Source organism: Mustela erminea, chromosome 20, assembly GCF_009829155.1.
Source record: "Mustela erminea isolate mMusErm1 chromosome 20, mMusErm1.Pri, whole genome shotgun sequence".
NCBI classification, from domain to species: Eukaryota; Metazoa; Chordata; class Mammalia; order Carnivora; family Mustelidae; genus Mustela; species Mustela erminea.
In genome coordinates this window covers 9,156,618-9,177,236 of record NC_045633.1, presented here as the reverse complement: position 1 = coordinate 9,177,236, position 20,619 = coordinate 9,156,618, and the positions used below count along the sequence as shown (strand labels likewise).

General features: G+C 52.4%; 2 protein-coding genes across 3 annotated transcripts; one reads left to right on the top strand and one right to left on the bottom strand.

The window, feature by feature from the left end:
- Positions 1 to 371: 371 nt before the first annotated feature.
- On the bottom strand, positions 372 to 19,931 carry GPRC5B (G protein-coupled receptor class C group 5 member B). 2 transcript variants are annotated; one of them, XM_032328022.1, is made up of 5 exons: positions 19,740 to 19,931; positions 15,544 to 15,729; positions 11,190 to 12,203; positions 3,317 to 3,429; positions 372 to 1,973 (listed from the first exon to the last, which is right to left on the bottom strand). In XM_032328022.1, exons 2-5 carry the CDS (start codon positions 15,578 to 15,580, stop codon positions 1,929 to 1,931), a joined length of 1,209 nt encoding a protein of 402 aa, XP_032183913.1. In that variant the 5' UTR covers positions 15,581 to 15,729; positions 19,740 to 19,931; the 3' UTR covers positions 372 to 1,928. The 2 variants fall into 2 exon arrangements, with proteins under 2 accessions (XP_032183913.1, XP_032183914.1); XM_032328023.1 differs by lacking the exon at positions 15,544 to 15,729 and having other exon boundaries at positions 19,740 to 19,930.
- On the top strand, positions 3,628 to 16,378 carry LOC116581040 (collagen alpha-1(I) chain-like). The gene is made up of 4 exons (XM_032328027.1): positions 3,628 to 4,142; positions 9,528 to 9,664; positions 15,015 to 15,316; positions 15,659 to 16,378. The coding sequence occupies exons 1-4, from the start codon at positions 4,120 to 4,122 to the stop codon at positions 15,758 to 15,760; spliced, it is 564 nt and encodes a 187-aa protein (XP_032183918.1). The 5' UTR covers positions 3,628 to 4,119; the 3' UTR covers positions 15,761 to 16,378.
- Positions 19,932 to 20,619: the final 688 nt, after the last annotated feature.

The following is a 20,619-nucleotide window of genomic DNA, read 5'->3' as shown; positions in this document are numbered from 1 at the left end:
GCATGCAACCACCACCCCCATCCCCACCCCAGGTCCTAGCTTATTTCCCTCCCTCTCCTCCCCAATATTCCCAGTTTCCAGTCCGCCAATGACGCGCCTCAAGAGAGGATTGGAATCTGATTCTCTAGAAGCAAGCACATGCTCTGGGCAGGGGTGGGCTGTTTCCCAAAGGGCGGGTAGGGGGTGGCATTCTGGTGCCATGCTTTTTCTTCCTCATGCGTGGCAACACAAGGAAATGCACTAGCTGGATGGAAAACTTGAAGGAGAGCCACGGAGGGAAGGCCAAATTAGCCTGGTTTCCCCCATCGCTCTGCAAGGTTGCAGTGGGGAAGGGGACCGTGGCAAGGACGGGACACAGCAGAGACTAGGGCCTTGAGAAAAATCAGAAGGTTTATTAAAACAGCTCAGACATATTGGCTTATGAAGAGGTCAGTTTCCCACCCCCCCCCAAACACTAACCTTTTTCATTTTCTTTAAAGGTTAAAGGCTTAAGGGTTGTTTTATAGAAAAAGCAATAGAATCATTAGAGTATATGCCAAAGGACTCACCCTCATTTATACATTTCATGCCGTCAAGTTAAAACTCTTTGCTTTGTGTCACTGCTAGTGATTATGCTGGCCAAACAGTGCAGAGAACATGGGGCTTTTAATGGCCGAGATGTTGGAAATGCCGAATAACAAAGGAATGACTTGCTTAGGACAGATGGAAACCATGACAGAAACAATGGGCTTTGAAGAGAACCATTTGCATGGAACTTACAGAAAACCAAGTCAAAACATGTCGCACATACCCTCCAGAAGCAGCAAGAACCTCTCTCGAGTGCTCCAGCCGTCCCTGGAACTCGCACTCCGTCAACGTCTAACACCTGAGAACTCACTGCATGCTAGGCAGCAGAGTGTCCCGGTTCCCCTGGGAAGCCCTGCCATGTGACATCATCACAGACAATCACTGTGGCACCTGCCTTCTGGCCTGCCAACCAGGGGGCGGGGGCGCTGTCAGCTGACAGCCCATCTGAGCTTTGGAAATGAACATGGAAATAAAACCGGGAAAGGGCTCTGGGGTCGGGGAGCAGGGCAAGAACAGGAGGAGGGAGAGCTCATCAAGGGAAAAAGACTGTTGCCCCAAGCGGGAATATCGCTCTGGCTCCAAGGAGGGAGGCGGGCATGCTTTTCTGCCGTACACCTGCAGCAGGAGGCCCAGAGAGGGAACAGTGGTGGGTCACCACTTTTTAAATGCGACAGTCACTTCAACTCCCAGATAGCCTTCTCTTCGTTGGCACAGGCTGGGGCCCCTCCCCCACTACTGCTGTAAAGCTCATGCTGTGATTTGGCTGGGCCTTACCCGAGGATCACAACCCATAACTCCGTTAACTGCTCCTGACCCCCCTGAAATGTGCAAACCAACAGGCAAGCTGGTGGAGAAGTCCCCATTAGTCCTCTCCGTGAAACAGTCGTCTCACAAAAGGCCACCTGAGGTCCAGCCCTTGCTGCGGAGGGGCGGTGGTGTGGGGACTTCCAGTCAGCCAACACCAGCCCGGTCCACCGACTGTGAATGTGGTTCTGTTCTACCCCCGGAGGATGAAACAGTCTTCCCAGCCACATTTTTGAGTGAGCCTAATACTATTTGCAATTAGCTTTGCTTTAGTTTGCAGGGATTGAGGTTGGTTTGGTATTACGTGTGTGTGTGTGTGTGTGTGTGTGTGTGTGTGTGTGTGTGTGTGTGTGGCAGGGGACGGAGGGCAGTCGGTGTTAGCTTTTAGGTTCAGCAGTGTTCACATTTACACAAAATCCCCTTGTGTAGGATTTCCAGATCTCCCGGCTGTGAGGCAGCCTTGTTCGGCTCCTGTTACTGATTTCTCCCTCAAGAAAGACACAGCCAGGGAATAAAATCGGTAAGAGAGATTCTTATTCTCTGGAACTTAACGTCTTTCACCAGAGGTGTCTTCCAGTGTAACTTGGCGGAGCAGTTGGGATCTGGAAACAAGGACAACACACTAAGAACTTCGTGCTTTGCAAAGTCAACATCAGAAACCAATTCGTTAACAATGTGCCAAAGATAAGTTATCTTGCTTTTTTCTAAGGGTCTGAAGAATTCCCAAGAAAAGCGGCAACCCGGTGTGTGTGACACGGCTCGATTCTAGGGATAGCTGGGTCCCCTTTTCTATAATCATACATCCCGAATGAATGTGTCCTCACTCAGAAACCCACTTGGCTTTTCTCTAAATCCACAGTGTTTTTATACCCACTGGCCTCGAAGAGCCCAGGAGAGCTTAAGAGTGACTGACGGGGGTTCTAACATTATTTATTACAACACACAGGCAGAATGCTTTCGAGTCAGGCTTTTTCTTGGCTCCCGACAATAAAACAGCCCAAGGGATGGCAGGGGGTTTTCAGAAAGCAAATCTGTGAGTCTGTTTGTCTTTGAGCCTGTTCCAAACCAGTGCAAACCAATGCCTCGCATACCATTCAAAAGGCCAGGAAAACCCAAATTCCCTCCAGAGATCAAAGACCATCCCCGACTTACATTAAAAAAAGGAAAAGAAAAGAAAAAAAAGCTCAGGTTGAGTTATGGAATTGGCACATGATAGAGGAATGGAAATCCAATTTACACATGTAAACTGGCTTTATGCATTGTTTCTGAGGAAGCATGTAGCTATGTTTGGAAATTAAATGTGGGAATGACAGTGTGTCTTTGGATTGCTGGAGAAACAAAATGATGTAATTTGCACGGAGGCAAAATGTAAACAATGACAATTCTGCTGAAGGTCTGTTTGGCATCAGATAGTAAAATCTGTTTTTGTGCCCGCAGGGGGAGAAATGATAATTGCTCCGGTTTCTTAAGACATCTTTTAAGGAGTGGAGGTAGGGGAACCCGGTATCCAGATGGGGCACAGAGATGGGGTGGGGAGACACATGGGGGTACGCTAGGTTGGATGTCAGCAAAATCTGCAGGGGGGGTTCACAACTCTGGGCTTTTCCTAAAAGTCACCTCCCAGGGAGCAGAGGTGGGCATCTTGTGCAATAATGAAAGCCAGACTCGCGGGGTACAAGAGCCCTAAGAAACAGGGACTCTCTCGAAGGAACCCACACAGATGGTTCACTAAGTATAGGTGCATCTTCCGTGCATGGAGAACGGGGGTAGAGAGGGGAAGAGAAATGGAAGCACTGCATGCATTCTAGCTGCAAGGGGTGTCCACGTGGGCCAGTGTGTGCGGGGCCGTACGCAGCCTCCACAGAGCAGGATGCCCCCGTCGAAGCTGCCCCCAACACTGATCGCTCTTGGGCCTCCGGCCAAAACATCACCTCTTGATACTTACAGTCCCTCCATTGAGCACAACGGCCATCTCAGTGGGCTGATACACGTTGCTTCTGAACGGAGCGCTCGGTCTGTTTCCCAAGCTGCCGTTGCGAAATCCCGCTGTTCGGAGGGCTGAGGGAGGTAGGAAGCAGGACACAACACCAAAACAAAAAACAACCCGCGATTTTGTTTTCTTCTCCTGCATCAACACCATGCTCCCCGCACACATCCACCACCCCCCGCACCCCCCCCCAAGCCCTTGCCACCCCCCCCCCATTGTCACAAGCCAGATTCAAAACAAAAGTCACAAAAGGGCTTTGTTCTCTGGCTCTCTTGGAGCTTGACCCATCTCAGTGGGGTTGGGAAGTTTGTAGAATCCAGGGAGCAGGCTGCTGGGGTGGGGGGCAGGGTGGAGCCTCTACCCCGCCCCCTCCAGCCCCTGCAGGCCATGGGGGACATCCCTCAGAGGTCTCCTCTCTGACCACACAGTGTCTTCCATGTCAAGTTCAACATCACACCATTCAACCCCGGTCACCGTTTCTGGATACACAGAGGTAGACAACCCTAAGAGCGTGGACATCAAGTATATGACAGAGGCTGTCTTCGTGGGAAAGTGACAGGGAAGGGAACACAGGGGCTCCAACCCTCTGGGACAGGGGTATTTCTAAACAGGAAAAAAGGGACAGCTGTAGCAAAGGTGGCAAGATACGTCAGCACTTCTTAACCTGAGAGAGGTGTGTAAATGGCGCTCCTATTTGCTGTGTACTTTTAGAGACCTAAATTTCCTTTTTTGTAGAGAAAACCCAAACTACGCAAGAAGACATGGAGGAAACAAACACATATTGGTAAGTCAAAGAAGCCAGTCTGTAAAAGCTACATACTGTGTGATTCCAACTGGGACATTGTGAAAAGGCAAAAGTATAGACAACGTCGAAAGACTAATGATTGGGGCGGGGGGCGGTGGTGGTGAAGGAACAGGTTGAGCACAGGGCATTTTTAGGGCAGTGAAATTATGCTTTACGATACTGTACAAGCAAAAGAGTGAGCTCTAAAATGTAAATTGTGGACTTTGGCTAATAATAATGGATCAATACTGATTCCTCAACAGTAGCAAAGGTACCACTAAGGCGAGCTGTTAATAATAAGGGCACGTGGGAACTCCTTGTGATTCCTGCTCAGTTTTTCTGTCAAACTAAAATTACTCTAAAAAAATAGTCTATTAAAAACCAATGCAGAATGTAGGAGCACTGTGAAAACAAAAGTCCGTCTCCATTGTAACACGGATTCCATTATTTTCATTCTCGTTGAAGGCACTAATCGTGTTTTGCCAAGAAAAGCCTCACTTAAAGTCTCCAAAGAGGGGGACTTGGGTGGCTCAGTTGGTTCAGCCTCCCAACTCCTGGTTTCGGCTCAGGTCATGATCTCAGGGTCAGCTCAGGTCACGATCGCAGGGTCACAGGATTGAGCCCCCCAGCCTCCAGCCCGAGTGCAGCCCCGCATAGCATCAGGCTCTGCGCTCAGCAGGGAGTCTGCTTTATACCATAATAGGTACTTTCATTATTTCCATTTTACACATGGCACAGAGAGATTAAGTTACTAGCCCAAGGTCACACAGTTGGAAGGAGGCAAAACCAGCATCCAAAACCCAGGCAGAGAACCTGTGTTCTTAACCATCCCACATTGCTGGCTTCAAATACTGTTTTCAACCATCACACTTACTTAGAAGCAACCTGAATTTAAGTGACATTAGAGAGAGGCAGCTCAGCCCAAGCTGGGCCTAAGACACTGAGGCACAGTGGGGAGCGTATGTCTCTGGCCACAGGTAAACCTCTCTGGCTCTAGCAGCTCCATCCAAGCCTTCAAGCAGCTGTTTATACATGAGCTAAGCAAGGAGATACCTCTCCCAGGAAGTAGGGAGAGGCACCCGGGAGCAGAGGAGGTAGTTCCTGGGCTCTTACTAGTCTCAGTCCCTAGAGAGGGAACGCCGAATAGCACTCTTTCCTTATAAAGCACAGACCCGGCCAGCTGCGTTAGGAGAATCTGACCCCAACACATTTTCCTCAAAGAAACAAAGGCTCGACTCTACCAGCCATCTGTGGGTGCCTTGGCCCCAAGTGTTGCTATGACCACCTTCTACCCTGGCCTGAGGTCAGCATGTGACTTCAATCTGGCCAATTAGGTCCGTTCAGAGCCAACTCTGGGATTTTTGCTGGGAAACGATCCTCTTTCCCACTGGGACTCTGTCTAAGCCTAGAGTTGTGGGCTGCCCTGATACTAACAGGGCCAAGAGATGGAGAAAGATCAAATCTAGTCATCACCCGAGCCTCCTTGATCTAATGATTCCTGTAGCCTGATCCCCAGTACATTTGTTCCTTCTTGTGTTTTGTTTTGGTTTAAGCCAGTTCAAATCAGGTTTTTTCATTACTTGCCCCTGCAAGTGTCCCACCTAACACTGCACTCTGACCTGGGTCAGCTGTGAAAGGCAAGCAGGGCTCATAAAAGCTTCCCTACAGGGATCTAAGTTTATAGGTTGAATGCCGGCCTACTCCTATCCAGACCCTGCCGGTGAGGCTACATGGGCCCTCCCTCAAAGCTGACTCAGGGCCACGCACCAGAAAGCTAAGAGTCCAAGTTTAAATAGCCCTTGGCCCTAAGGAGATCAGAGAGCCCAAATCCCCTAAAAGAAAGAACCTTTTTTCTTTATTGCTCCTTTGAAAGGTGAACATTTAATATGCCTCATTAACGCTTTCCAAGATGTGATCTGAGGTGCTACATCCTTCGGTGCATTTTCAACTTTCATCACATACCTCATGCCTTGCTGATACTTATTAATAAGCAGGAGGCTGATAAAGTGCTATATGTACCTGGGATCTCATTCGGGGGAAGGAAACCTGGAAGCAGAGGACACTGGGGCTTGACTGAGCCACAGGCCACCTGGGGAATGCCCTTCCCATCTCTTGAAGACGTCAAGATTGACTCTCAAGGGAAGAGGGCCCAAAAGGCTAGCTGGCTAAAGCGTGAAAGAAAGAGGGCCAACTGTAACTCCTGGGCAAGGCCCCTACTGGGGCCTGGTTCCCAAAAATACAAGCTGGCTGAGGTCAGCACCAAAATGACAATAGTTGTTCTCACAGTGGCAAGGGAACACGCCCAGAGGTTCCCCAGCCAGCAAAGCAAGGGTTTCTAGAACAAGGACAATCCTAGCCAGCACTCCAGTTTAGCTCATGTGAGCTTTCTGACGGAATTGGCTTTGCCTGGGGCCCATCCTGCCTGGTCCCGTGTGAATTTTGGTGGACACACATTTGGGATGATCCAAAACAGGGCTATTAAAACAAAGTCTGATAATATGCAAGGTGAGTGAAGAAGTCGGGCGCTCATACAGTTATGGGGGGGGCAGAAAATGAGTTTAACTTTTAGGGGGCCATCTGGCAGTATATATCAAGATTTAAAGGTACAGACGCTTTTGTGCACATCTAGAAGGTGGTAGTTGGTTTGGTGGTTTTTTGTTCTTTTGGTTTTTTTTGGTCTTGCAAGAAGCTAATTGATCAAGGGCACAAAGATCAAAGTTCACTGCAACATTACTTATATGGAAAGTCAGAAACAAGTGGAATATCCACCAGCTGAGGATCAGAAAAATAAATTACTGTGCCCAAGGAAAGCTCTGCATCATGGAAAGGATACTAGAGCTCTGCAGTCACTGACCTGGAAAGGCCTCCGTCCATGATACAATATTGACCTAAGCAAACACACCACAGAACACCACTTAGATCAGTGGTTACATCTTCAAATCCTTTGGAAAGCTTAAGAAACCTGAACCCAAACAGACAGAATGAGGGGGCGGGCACTGGTAATTTTTTTTAGCTGCCCAAGTGTACAGCTAGGTTAAGAACCTGTCTACGGGACTGGAGAGAGTGTGCGTGTGTGTGTGTGTGTGTGTGTGTGTAAAAAAGGGAGGGAAGGAGAGATTGTGTGCTCACTGAGAGATGTCTGGCAAGATGGGAGCAAACAGCAGTAGCTGCTTTTGGATAACGGGAGTTTGAGCGATTTTTGTTATTTTTACTTCCTGAAACTTCTAGATGATTATTCTAGTTTTTGTCACCAAAATGGAATGAAAAGACTGGTTTTATTTTGGAAAAGAAAGAGGGGACAGAAAGACGACTTCCTTGGCTTTGGAATGTGTCAGAATGTGAAACAGATGGGGTTGGGGAGCACCTCTAGGACCCCCTCCCAGGACCCCCCCATCACCCAGTGTGCCAGCCCTGGTACTGCTGGTTCTCACCTGGGTCCCAGATACCTTTGATCTCTGGATCTTATGTGGATAGAAAGGACTGGCTGCATTTTCACAAGAAAAAAATGCACATAGTAGAAAACCAACTCCCCCCCCCCCTGCTCTTAGAGTGTGAGCCTAATTAAACATGTTGCCTGACAGCCCTGGAACTCAGTTTCCCACTCTGTAAAATGGGACTGATAAACCCTGCTTTCTCAAGCCACAAAGTCGTCCTGGTAAACCAGCCAGTGAGCTCAGGATCACTAAAGTGCTTTGAAGAGAGATGAGTAATTCTGTGGTAGACTAATCAAGCACGGGGCTCCAGAAACCGCCTGCATGGGCTCAGACCCCGGCCCTTCTGTGTGTCGGTTTTCTGTCTGCAAAATGGACTTCAATGGGTTATTGTAAGGATTAAATGAGATTAGCCACTAAAATGCTCAGAATGGTAGCTGGTCCACGGTAAGCACCTACTAAAGGTTAGCCATCCTTACTCGTGAATGACCCTAATACTTGGGTCATTCTAGCATTCCCGTTTCACTGCAAGTAAACTAGACCTTCAGGTTCAATACCACTGATTCTTAGCCTTCTGGGGTCCACAGACGGCTTTGAGAATCTGACAAAGTGATAAACAAAAATCCCCCAATGAATGTACAAAGGTGCACATTCATTCCAGAAGCTGCCACTACCTCTCAGGTCCAAGGGGAGTCCATGGGTCTCATAAAAAGGATCCTGTTCCGGGGGCAGCCAGGAAGGGGTGGCTCCACCAGACCCCGGGAACCAGCTGGGCTCCTGACCTCTGCTCTGGAGGGCCTTTGGGGCTCCTAGTGATGATCTTGACCCCCGCCTTGTCCTGGCAACAGGAGCCAACACTCATTCCTGCTAAATCCTTTGACAAACATGGGCTTGCTGGCCTGGGGCTTCCTACTAAGATTAAAACAGCTCCGTTAAAGACCACACCAGGGTTTCTAGCCCTATCCCCGATGGAGCTGTTGGTGTTCCCTCCTGTGGGTCTGGTCCAGTGCAGAGGAAAGTGGGCAGGTGGGGAGGGCTCTGGGTGACCTTCGAGGATCTGATGGCTGAATGTGCTTACCCCTGCCTGCAGGGGACAGGCAGGATGCACTCAGCAGTCACCCCACAAGCTTAACTCTGCAGTCATGACCCAGGAACACTGCCCAGCTGCCAGGTGAGCAGCACTGCAAAGGGGACCTTGGCCATCTGGAATGAGCCACCTCCCAGCTGTATGTCTTTGACAAGGTCCGGAACCTCTCAGAGTCTCCATTTATTCATCTGTAAGATGGGGATAATAATAGGACGGCCTCATTGGGTGCAGCAAGGGAGGTCAAGGACTTAGAATAGCACCTGGCACATAGTTAATGCTCAGTAAGCAATGACTGTACTAAGTAATCAGCACCACACAGCTACGGCTGCTGCTGTTAATGTAGCCATTATTATTATCATTAGAGCCCCTGATCAATCCTCAGGCAACTGAGAAAAGGCAATTTTATTGAATCTCAAGTGCTGGGAACCTACCCGACTCACTTGAAGGAACGACTCAACAGACAGTTCAGAGGCATTCACCACGGGGGCTCTGAGTGCCCGCAACACATCCTCCAGGCTCAGCTCTGAACCCCACTGCAGGGGTGATGCATGGGCCTGGGGACGCAGACAGCCTCCACCTCTTGTGCCCTCAAACCTCTCAGAAGCCAGCAGTACTTATTTGGCCAGAGTAATGGGGGAAGTGGCAATGAGAGTGGGAGACAGAGGACATAAGTGACAAGGGGCGACGGAGGACTTGATGGCGAATGCTGCAGGCTCCTGATTCGGAAGGTCAAGTCTGAGGCTCGTTCTACATGCACTCCTTTCAGGACCGAGCCCCAGCTGCCCACATCAGTAACTGGCTCATCGATGTACTTGTCTGGTTGTTTCTGTCTTCCTGGTCTGGTTATCCCTCCCCTCTCCCTTGCAGGGAACACCTCCTGGGGAAGGCAGCTGCACCCAAGTCTCAGGCTCTGCTTTCAGGGGAACCCAGCCAAGACAACACATCCAGGAGGCCAGGTCCTGGGGGAGACCCTCAGGATGCTACTTCTCACAACAGCTCTGGAGGTACATTCTCTCATCTTACAGATGGGAAAAACTGATGCTCAGGAAGGTAAAGCAATTTGCTCAAAGCCACACATCTAGGAAGTACAGAGGGCAGGACTTGAATCTGGGCCCCTGACTCTAGGGACCCATTCATACACTCCTGAATGCTGGAGGTGGGGAGGAGACACAAGTAACTGCCCCCAGTATACCCTGCACCCATCTAGTTCCTGGACTATAAGCTCAAACACTTCCAGGTAGCCAGGGAGTTAATGTTAATATGTTCTAGTGGCTGAGTTCTAGCAATAGGGAGTAGTGGGGAGTGTGGTAAACACAAAACGAATTCCCATCTAAAGGAACAGCCACTTGGGCTGCTTTCATAATTTAGCTCTCATAAGTAACAATTTACAATATTTGTTTACAACAGCTAAATTATGAAACCCCTGCAGTAATCACAGGGCTGTATATATCCCTTTGAATCAGTGTTCATTTTCTTTGGGTAAATAGCCAGGAGTGCAACCCAATTACTGGATCATAGGGTAACTCTATTTTTAATTTTTTTAAAAAAGATCTAATTTATTTGAGAGGGAGCAGGGAGAGGGGTAGAGGGAGAGGGAGAAGCAGACTCCCCGCTGAGCAAGGAGCCCCACTGGGGACTCGATCCCAGGACCGGGACATCAGAGCCCGAGCTGAAGGCAGACACTCAACCGAATGAGCCACCCAGGCACTTCTATTTTTAATTTTTTGAGGAACCTCCATACTGTCTTCTGCAGTGGCAGCTCAAATGTCCATCAACAGATGAATGGATAAAGATGCGGTTTATATCTATATCTATGTCTATACCTAATCTATATAATGGAATATTATTCAGCCACGAAAAAGAACAACGAACAGCGGGAGAAAGACAAATACCATTTCAGTCATATATGGAATTAAGAAACAAAACAAACAAAGAAACAAAGGTGGGGGTGGGTGGCGGGAGACAAACCAAAAAAGAGATTCTTAACTATAGAGAACAGATGGTTACCGAAGAGGGAGTTGGAGGTTGGGGGGTTGGGTGAAGCAGGTGAAGGGAATCAAGACTCCAACTGCCCTGATGAGCAGTGAGTAATGTATGGAGTTGCTGAATCACTATATTGTACCCCCGAAACTAAGACAACGCTGTGTATTAACTACCCTGGAATTAAAATGAAAACAAAGGAGCAGCCCCGACTCCTGAGAGGTGGAACCTTCCAGCGCATACTGGTTCAGATCAGCTCCAGACGATCTTTGCCAGGTGGGAATGCCAAGCCAGCATTGCCAGAGCTGACTTTTCAGAAGAGGTGAGAAACCCAGATTTTGATATTAAATTCTTTGGCAAGGGACCGGGGAAAAAATGCTAAATAAGAACCCATCCCTGGGCCAGATAAAGTACCGGGCCCAATATCTGTGGCTCCCATCAGCCAGGACTGGCCCCTGGGGCCCCCCATCCCCACTAGGGAGGAAGGAGGGAGTCCTTTTGGGGGAAGCGGTCCCAGAGCCTCACCCCGCGGCACGGCGACCCTTTTACCTGCATTGTGTTCATCCATCGAGAAGGCCTTGTTCTCCATGTAGGTGCGTGGCAGCTGCACGTCCTCCTCGAACGCCGTCTCCCGCATCCGCGGCTGCGAGGTGTCGAAGTAGTTGGGCGTGTTCTCCTGCGGCGCTGGCAGGATGGCGCAGTGGATCTCCGGGATGGCGTGGAAGATGACGAAGACCCAGCCGCTGGCCACCAGGGTGATGGCCAGGGTGGGGTCGCCCCAGGCGTCTCCCCGCCGCAGCTCGGCGTTGCCAAACAGGTACATGGTCATCCAGGCCACCCAGATGAGCACAGACAGGAAGGCTGTGACCAGGATGCACGCCCCGTTCTGCTTCCACTTCTTGAACTTGCCGCACAGCGTGAAGAGCGCCAGCCCCAGGGCGGCCACGAGCAGAACCATGTCGTAGATGAGGGCCATTACGAAGTCCATGGGCTCGTAGGCACAGGCCGGCTTGGCGTCGCGCAGCACGGTCAGCACCAGCCACTCGATGGCGATGATGGCCTGCACCAGCATCAGACACAGCGCCACGCCCACCAGCTGCCAGCCCGAGGGGCTCTTGCCGTGGCGCACCAGCCTCCGCACGCGCCACGCCTGGCTCAGCAGGCAGGAGAAGCAGAGCGCGAAGAGGACGCCCCAGAGGAACCGGCGGACCGAGCAGATGGTCTCGTCCTCCCGGATGATGAAGGCGAAAGTCAGCCCGAAGAGGCCCAGGGTCCCCAGAAGGAAGAGGAAGTGGAGGCCCACGGGGTCCTTCTTCTCCTTGTCCTTGATGAATGGCAGCCGCACCAACAGGATGAGCATCAGGAGCAGCGTGATCAGGGCGCCTGCCCCAGCCACCGCCTCCACCACGATGCCCCAGATGGTGTCCAGGTCGCACAGGGACACGTACTGAGGGAGGAGATCCAGTCCACAGCCCCGGGAAGTGCTGGCGTTCTCAGAAGCCCCGGAGGCAATCACGAAGAGCAAGAGGAAGGCCAGCACCTGGTGGGTTTTCATCTTTCTCTCTGACACCGGCAAGGTTCCAGAACATTAAGGACGGGGGAGATGTTTGGAGGGAGAAAAAGACCAGTGCACTGTAAGATTCCCACTTTCCTGACTTCTTTAAGACCCTCCTCATTTCCAACCTGCTGGCCCATGAGGCACCTTTGACAGGTCAGAAAAAGGCACCCCTTTCTTCCGACAGCACAGCCCCTGGTTGGGGTGGGGAAGGTACAGGACCCTGATTTAAGCTCCCATCTGCAGCCTTGATCTGGCACAGTGAACAATCATGAATCATCCTCGCTAGCGGCTGGAGAAGAGGATGAGAGAGAGATTCACTCTCTCTGTATACTCTTTTGTATTCTTTGATTTTTATATTCTGTGCTACGTCTGACCTCTTCAAAAATAAGGGAATGAAAACAAAACTTTGAAGAGACAGCCATGAGACCAGCGCTGTGCTGAGAATGGTATGCACTGCCTCTTCCCAGTCTCTCAATGGTAACGGCTTAATATTTACCCATGACTCACTCTAAGCCAGGCACTGGGCACATCCAGTCCTTACACTGGTGACAAAACAGGGTCTCCAGGAGGTTAGGACACTTGCCCAAGGTCACACCACCCAGCTCCTAGAAGCATGCCCTCATTTCAAACAGTGTATCCAGAATGAACTACCGTCCTGGGTTCCACCTTTACCTCACCCCTCCTACCTCGCCCAAAGATCTCCAAAGAACCCACCCTCACTGCACCCGTCTGTACTTCCCAGGGTGCCTTCAGGATTCCCCTCGGCACTCTTTTGGGTCCCCATGAAAGCTGAGCTCCACACAGCAGCCATGGCAAATGGCCTTAACCCAATTCCCATCTCGTCTCTCCTGCTCCCTCTGCTTAAACGCTCCCAACCCATGGCTTGGAAAATGTTCCTCACCCCCACCGAATGTTGCCCTTTCCGACCGCGGCCAAGGTCACAGTGCCATTCCTCTTCACCAGAGCCTCTTGTTCTAGTTCCTTCTTTGCTCCAATAGTCTCTCTCTTTTTTTCCCCCCACCTCGTCTGTTCACTTTGTCTCTCCCGTTTCCTTCTTCTTGCTCTTCTGTCTGTCTTTCTCCACTGCAAGGTGCAGGACAGGGACACCGTCTGTTCACTGGGGTAGACCAGGGCTTCTCAACCTTGGTATCATTGACATTTCGGGTCTCACTGCTCTTGGCTGTGCGGGCATCCTCTGTACTGTAGGATATTCAGCAGTACCCACGGCCTCTACCCACTAGATGCCCGTAGCACACCTACTCCCCGAACCCAAAAATCTTCTGACATTGCCAAATGTCCCCTGTGGGAGTGGGCATGCAAAATCACCAGATGACCCCACTGGGGTGGACTCAAGCACTAGCCCCCAGTGCTGGCACAAAGGTGATGCTTAGTGGATGTTGACTGGGCCCCACCTGCCACCAGCTCTTGCTTCTGAACAGAGCGTGGCCTTCAGAAAGCTCCGGCCTACACAGCTCTGCTCTGAGCCCGTCTCCAGGCAGCTCAGGCTGGACCCACTGGCTTCGCTGCCCCATGTGTGAGGGCGTAACCAGCTGGATCCAGGCAGCTCCCGCTCCTCCCTGGGGCTTCCTTAAGTAAATGCAGTATCGACCACCTCTCTCTCCCCCTCTCTGCTCCTTTCAGGGATTCCACGAGCAGCTCTGATCCTGCCTTGGCTGTGAAGCCATTGATTGGGATAAATTATTGATGCCACCAAATGAGAAGGGGTCTGCTGCTATAGGGATCGTCACCTTTGCCTCTTGAGGAGAGAAGGCAGGTTCCGGGCAGAAGGCATCTGGCAAGAGATGCTTCTAAAACATGCATCCCAGCATTGCATGCAAGCAAATTTGGGGTGAGGATGCACCCAGATGTGGCAGTCAGACTCATGGTCCAGCCACTACTCATCCAGCCAATAAACGTGCCTTTTTTTTCTTTTTTTTTAGATTAAGCCAGGTTGAGCTGGGTTTGTGTTGCTCACCCCCAAGGAAGTTCTATGACTCCTCCCACATCATGTGGCCCCCTTCTTCTAGGAAGTCCTCCCTACCCAATGTCTAGGCATGTGGGTGCCACCCAAGACGGCCAGGAGCTTTAGTGGAATCCACTTGTCTCTCGTGGATCATTATCATTGTTAAGGATGCCCAGGAGGTGTCTAGGATGATCAGGAGGGCTCCTCACAGCCCCACAGGATGAAGTGGAGCCTGGCTCATCTAGGATTTCTGGGGAGATTCAGAATTGCCCTCTAGAGTTTTCTACTGCTGCCAGAGTGACAATGACAATAACTAACTCACGGTGCTCACCACACTGCAGGCACACCTTCACGCACGGCACACATACGAATGCCTTATAATCTGCATAATGACGCTACGAGCCTGGTACTACTACTATCTCCGTTTTATTGGAAGTAAAACGTGGAGGTCAGCTGGCTTGTTGGAGGTCACAGAGCTAGAAAGTGGTGGAGTGAAGCGGCAAACAACTGTACTCTTGTTACTTGGGCTCTTACTACACACCAGGGCTCTAGAAATGTCACCTGGTGAGTGAACCCTTGCTGGCCAGTCTCTCCTGCCCCCCCCCCATTATACTCTACACCAGTCCTGATTTTGTCTTTGTAGCACGTGCCACAATTTTCCAAATATTTTATTACCTTTGGGTCCACTCCCTGCTCTCCCGTGTCCAGGGCTGTGTCTGTCTCGTTCTGCACTGATCTGCTAGCACCTGCCGCACGGTTCGACAGCCCAGCTGCCGAACCAATGAATCGGTAAGAGTAGTCTCAACCCTCATGTTACTCCTGAAGGACAGGTGTTCTCATTGCTCTCTTACAGAGGAAAGAACTGATGGCCTGAAAGGTTCAAGTCCAAGTCAAGTCAAGTCCATCTTCAGATGGCCAATAGCAGCAGGGTCACCAGGGAGCTCGCTGGAAATGCAGACCCTTGGTGGGGTTGGGCCTAGCCCCCTCCATTTTAACAAGCCCGCCAGGCAAGCTCCAAATGCGCTCAGACCCTTGGGCACACAGAAGTGTGAGAAGCTTGGACCCGTGCAGCCGGGGAAGCCAGGAGCCATGGCCCCAGTACGCTCTGCCTCGCCAACTCTGCCAGGGACCAAGCAGGTGGCTCCCACTTGTCAGGTAAGCCCCAGCCTCCGCATCAGCCCCTTGGTGCTTCCTCCCACCAACGGAGCAATCCCAAAGGGAACAATGCCAGATTAGAGGTTTCAAGTCAGCCGCAGGCAAGGCTGATCGGCACGGGATAAATATATGGCAACAAACCCAGGAGATGTAGGCGTGCGGCTCCTCAAAAGGAGGAATGAGCAAATGTGAACGAACGCACAAGCCTCGGCTCACATACTAATTACCTTTGCTGCCAGGCAGGCTCTCAGAAATGTGACTCATTCAGAGGCTCTTAAATATACTATCTCTGTCTCTGTCTCTCTCTCTCTCACTCTCTCTGTCCACAACCCCCACCCGTAGAGGGGCCAGAAGCCTCCGGCAGGTGGTGAAGCAGCACGCTCCATTTCTCCACGAGCTAGGGCCTGCAGAGGCTGGAAAGAATGCAGGCTAGATTCCTTGTGAGAGGACAGTGCTGCCTGCCTGAAGGCCACGGGCTGGGCTAGCCCTCCCAGCCCAGCTCCTTACCGAGCAGGGCGAACTTCCGAGAGAGATCTTCTGGTTTACAAGTTCTGCCCTTGCCACCTGCTAGTACCCTGTGACCCTGGACAAACGGATTTAACCTTTCTTGCCTCAGGTTCCTCCTCTGCAAACTAGGGGTGTGTTCACGGTACCCATCCTGTGGGATCGTTGTGCTTAAAATAATGAGGTTTTAGGACAGTAGTTGACACAGGGTGAGCACTTACATAAACTATCTGTTAAATAAATAGAAATGATTGGCAACTATTCCCTCATCAGAGGTTATGAACTTTGCTGACTGCTTTTCCAGGAGGAGCAGTTGCCATGGAGATGGGGTGCGAAGGGGGCTCACCCAGGTGTTTGTCCGCTATTGGTTTTCAGCCTCCCCCATCACGCCAGGCGAAGAGGATCCCTGAGGTGGTGTGAATGGGAGATGCCTTTGGTGGGAGTCTGCCCTGGGAACCTCTAAACTCACCCGATCCCCAAACCAGGAGCTCTAAGTGGAGGCTCACTGTGAAGGTGGTTTTCCCACGGGAAACCCAGGCCAATCTAGGAGCCCTCACACACACACACACACACACACACACACACACACACACACACACACAAACACACACACACGGTCTCCCGGTCAAGAAGTCAGGGTGAGGACCCCCAGAGATCAGACACTGGCTATTCTCTTGGGAACTAGTGTCCCCATCTACCCACTACCCACATGATATGGGAAGGGGGATGCTAGAACATGGGAGGGAAAGAAAAAAATGAGCAGGCGGGGAGGGGGCCTTCCTACGTCTGGGCATAGTCAATAGTTTGGTACAGATGAATGCCTGGCACAGAATTTATACACTTTCATCAGTCTCCTCTAGAGTGAAGCCAGACCTAACTATGGGACATGGGGCATTACTTAACCTCTCTGACCCTCAGTCTCTTCCTCTATGAAAGACAAAGATAGCGCCGCCCTCACAAAGCCAGTGAGAAAAGTACATGAAAAATAATCTCTGCAAGGTGCTTGTCCCGCAGGGAATACAGGATCCCTGCTTATTAAAAAGACAATCATGATTCCATTGTCCTTCCTCTCGGGAAAATGAGAGGAGGGACCCCTTTGCCAGAGGCTTACTGGAATTCACAGGCCAGGATGGGACTAGAACTCTTTTCCCCCAACTCCTGACCCGAGGCCTTTCCACTGCATCTCTGGTTGAGGCCTCACCCCATGACTGGCAGAAGGCCAGGATGAGGCTGCGGAGCCAGTCTCCCCACACACTCCAGCATCACACTCTGTCCCAGCCCACTCCCGTTAGAGCCAATGGTGCATTTCCTGCTCTGCAAGATTAAACTGTTACAAGGTTTCCTGACATTAAGCTCTTTCCCAGACCCACAATCTCACCCTCTAATACCTTTTCCAAGTTACACCATCTCATAATCTTCATTTCCTAATGCTGCCCAGACCACCAGCCTGTTTGGGGGCCCTTGAATTTAATAACCCTCCTGGGTTAGTAAACAGGGTTGCCAGAACACAAGCTCCATGATGCATGAATATGCAAAGCAGCTCGAATCCTGTAAATAAAAGCAATCATTTAAATGCAAATTGCATCCTTGGCTGTCCGTTCTGGGGTGGATGGTTCCTCTTGGGCTGTAATTCCGAGAAGAAAATGTGACTAACTCAGAACCCCTAGGAAGCTCTGCGTGAAGGGCTTATGGGGCCAAGGGCCCCGGGTGGGGGCCACTTAAGGCGGACAAGAACTGCCTCAAAGTGGAGAGTGAATTTTAAAACCTGAGCCGCTCTTCAAGTGGGCTCGTAGGACAGAGCAGGGTTTAAGCGGTCCCCGCAGGCCAGACGGAGTCCCTCAGAGGCTCCCGGAGCCTTGCCATCCCCAGAGGCAGAATGAAAGGGGAGCTGCTTTCCATCTGTGAGTTGAGGTCAGGGGAGCTTTTAAAAATCAGATCCCTTGGCTTCCCACTCAAAACTCTCCAAGGGTTCACTGGCCCAAGGAGAATAAAACCTGTACTCCTTTCCAGGGCCCAAAAGATGGTGGTCTGGCTGGTCCCTACCATCCCCTCCCCGCCCCCCCCATCTGCCTCAGAGTTCCATCCACAATGGCCTTTGTTCAGTTCTAAACTCATTCCCACCTCCAAGCTTTTGCATTTGCAGTGCCCTCTGTCTGCACAGCGGTCCCCCAAGGGACCCAAGTGGCCCACCCAGAGATGAACCCTCCATCTTGCCAGGCTCCACAAAAATGTCACCCCTGAGAACGGTCTTCCCTACATACACAAACCCTCATTACTTTGATATCCTCCTGTTTTACTTTCCTGGCAGCACTGACCCCAATTAGAAGTTCCATCTACTTACTATTTATTTACTTATTTAGCTATTTATTTGTTCACCCACCTGGCTAGAGCCCTGAGAGCAGAGGCTTGTCCATTCTCTACTCTGTAGTGTCCCAGCCCCAGTTCTGAAGCTGGTCCATTTACTGAAAGAACAAATAAACCAAGAAGGGTTTGAAGCTTCTCTTTCTAACAAGACTGCTTGTCTTGCTGCCTGCCCCAAATGGCGACTCCTCTCCCCTTCCATTTTTCTCTTTCTCAACTCAGCTGACCCCTTTTCAGACTTAGAGCAGGGAACAGATAGAAAACCCTTCACTCCGCAGCCGAGATACAAAACTGGCCTCGTGGAGGGCTCCCAACCAACAGATGATGATTTGCATTCTATTTACATGCTATTTGCATGCAGCTTCACTCCAAGACGGAATCCACTGAGAGCCCCCACCCCACCGAGGAAACTTCTGAATCAAGGTTCTTTGGCTGAAGTTCCCCGGATTTTGTGCCAGACCCTTCTCTCACTTTTCCCTCACTTCTCTTGTCTTTTCGAGGACCCCCAGTTCCTCCTGGGCTCCGCTCAAGTGCCCCCCATCCTGGCGCAGTTGGGCAGCCAATGTGGCGCGTGGGCCGGGGCCCCAGACAGGGACGCCGCTGCCCGCCACACTCCAGGGGCCTTTGTCCGCGCTCCAAGGAGCCGCCCCCTTAGTGAATGGGGGACGAGTGGGGGGCGAGGGGAGGCTGGTTGGGCCCGGGTGTGACAGAGCGAGAGCCAGGGGACGAACTCGCGAGCTGCGCTGGGGCCGTCCTCTGTGGCAAGGTCGGCGCCCGACTCCCCGGATGGCTAGCTAGCTCCCCCGGGCCCAGGCCGGTGCGGGCGGTACGGATCCCGGGATGTGCGGAGCTGGGAGCCCGTGTCCCCCAAGGGCAGCGAACGCACAAGACTAGTCCTCAGCCCCAGCCTGGTCGGAATAGGAAAGCCAGCCCCCCGCCATTGTATGCAGACGCCCCCCGTCTGTCCCTCAGCCCCAGGTCTCAGCTCTGCCTCCTTCCGCCCCCGCAGTGTCCCCCCTCCCCTTGTCCCGTAGTGCGCAGGCACCGCCGGGTGCAAGCCTGGCCCCCAGCCCCTGCGGCAGGTGCGGGAGGTCACCCCCAAAGCCCAGTCCTTATAACCACAACTCGGTCTGCCTTGCGGTCAGCCCCCACGGGCTGAGCACGCGGCCCCCGGACCTGCCCGCGGCTTCCCTCCCACGACGAGTCACTCGGGTACGGCTGGATTCCCGCACACTACTCCCAGTTGTTCTTCACCTGCGGTCGCCCCTAGACCCTCCTCAGAGACTTGGATCTCCACCTGGTCCGGGAGTAGGGCACCCTCTCCTCTCCCACCTCCGGCATTAAGGTCTGCAGCCCTCCCCTCCCCCCGCCCTGCCCTCGGCAGGACTGGGGTTCCCCGCTCCCTGACCCCCCCATCTTCCTCAGCAGACTAACCCGCCGGGGGGGGGCCTTAGAAGGGCACAAGAAGCACACTCCCCAGTTCTCCCGAGTCCGCGGCGGGAAAAGTTTCTGGGGTCCTAGCAGCTCCCTCTACCCCATCCGCGCGGCTCGAACTCACCGACCGCCGCGGCCTCGCAGCGCCGACGCTCCCGCTGGTTCTCGGCCTCAAGTCACATCGCTGCAGCGCGGCCGCGGCCCCCGCCCCGCGCGCGCCCGCCCGCCCGCCGGTCCCTTCTCACTGCATCGCCCTCGCGAACCGCTGCCGCGCGAGGCGCCCCCTGGCCCGGCCCGCGCTGCTGCAGACGCGGCGGCCCCGCCCCTCTAGCCTTCCCCGCCCCCTCCGACCCCGCCCCCCGGGGCATCCAGCTCCGCCCCCGGCCCCTGCCCAGCAGGAGGTTCCTTGCTGAGCCCCCGGCGGATGGCTTTGCCAGCCTCCACTCCCCCGGCGCAAGCCCCTACCTAGCTCCTAGCTGGGAGGACTGAGACCGCCCCCTTCCAGGGTCCCAAATTTGGAGACACTCTCTCCACATCCACAGTCCACCCATAAGCACTCCACACACACCGGACGTATTCCCAAATTGATTCATTTGCAGGAACACACACACAGAGGGATACTCCCATCAGTGTCTTAGCACAGGGGACTTTTTCCGCCCAGGACAACTCTCCAACGTAGGTTCACAAACAGTAACTTCCCCTCAACCAACAAGCCCCAGGTCCTGGACCTAGAGAGGACCCCGCCGCGCGTGCCGAAGTATACAACTAGGCACACGCGCACGGCTTGGTGTCCTCTAGCGGGTGTCCGCCTGGGCACACTCCATTCCCCCCACCCCGCCCCAACTTGTCCTTTTCCCTTTGCGCGCACTGCTCAGAGCTTGAGTCCTTGACTACCCCAAACATACACATTCACAAGGTGCACCCCTCCGGTAGGTCCTTACGCAGGATCTCCACCACCAATGCTGCACGCATCACCCACGTACACACACGTCCACCACTCTCCC

Bases quoted from the DNA above. Each gene is read 5' to 3' on its own strand.
- LOC116581040 (XM_032328027.1), top strand. From the start codon at position 4,120: ATGGAGGAAACAAACACATATTG. The intron at 4,143-9,527 runs GTAAGTCAAAGA...TCTCCCTTGCAG, and splicing joins GAGGAAACAAACACATATTG to GGAACACCTCCTGGGGAAGG. The intron at 9,665-15,014 runs GTACATTCTCTC...GCTCTCTTACAG, and splicing joins TTCTCACAACAGCTCTGGAG to AGGAAAGAACTGATGGCCTG.
- GPRC5B (XM_032328022.1), bottom strand. From the start codon at position 15,580: ATGAGTCACATTTCTGAGAGCCTGCCTGGCAGCAAAG. The intron at 12,204-15,543 runs GTAATTAGTATG...TGCCGGTGTCAG, and splicing joins GAGCCTGCCTGGCAGCAAAG to AGAGAAAGATGAAAACCCAC. The intron at 1,974-3,316 runs GTAAGTATCAAG...CCTTGTTTCCAG, and splicing joins TTGTGCTCAATGGAGGGACT to ATCCCAACTGCTCCGCCAAG.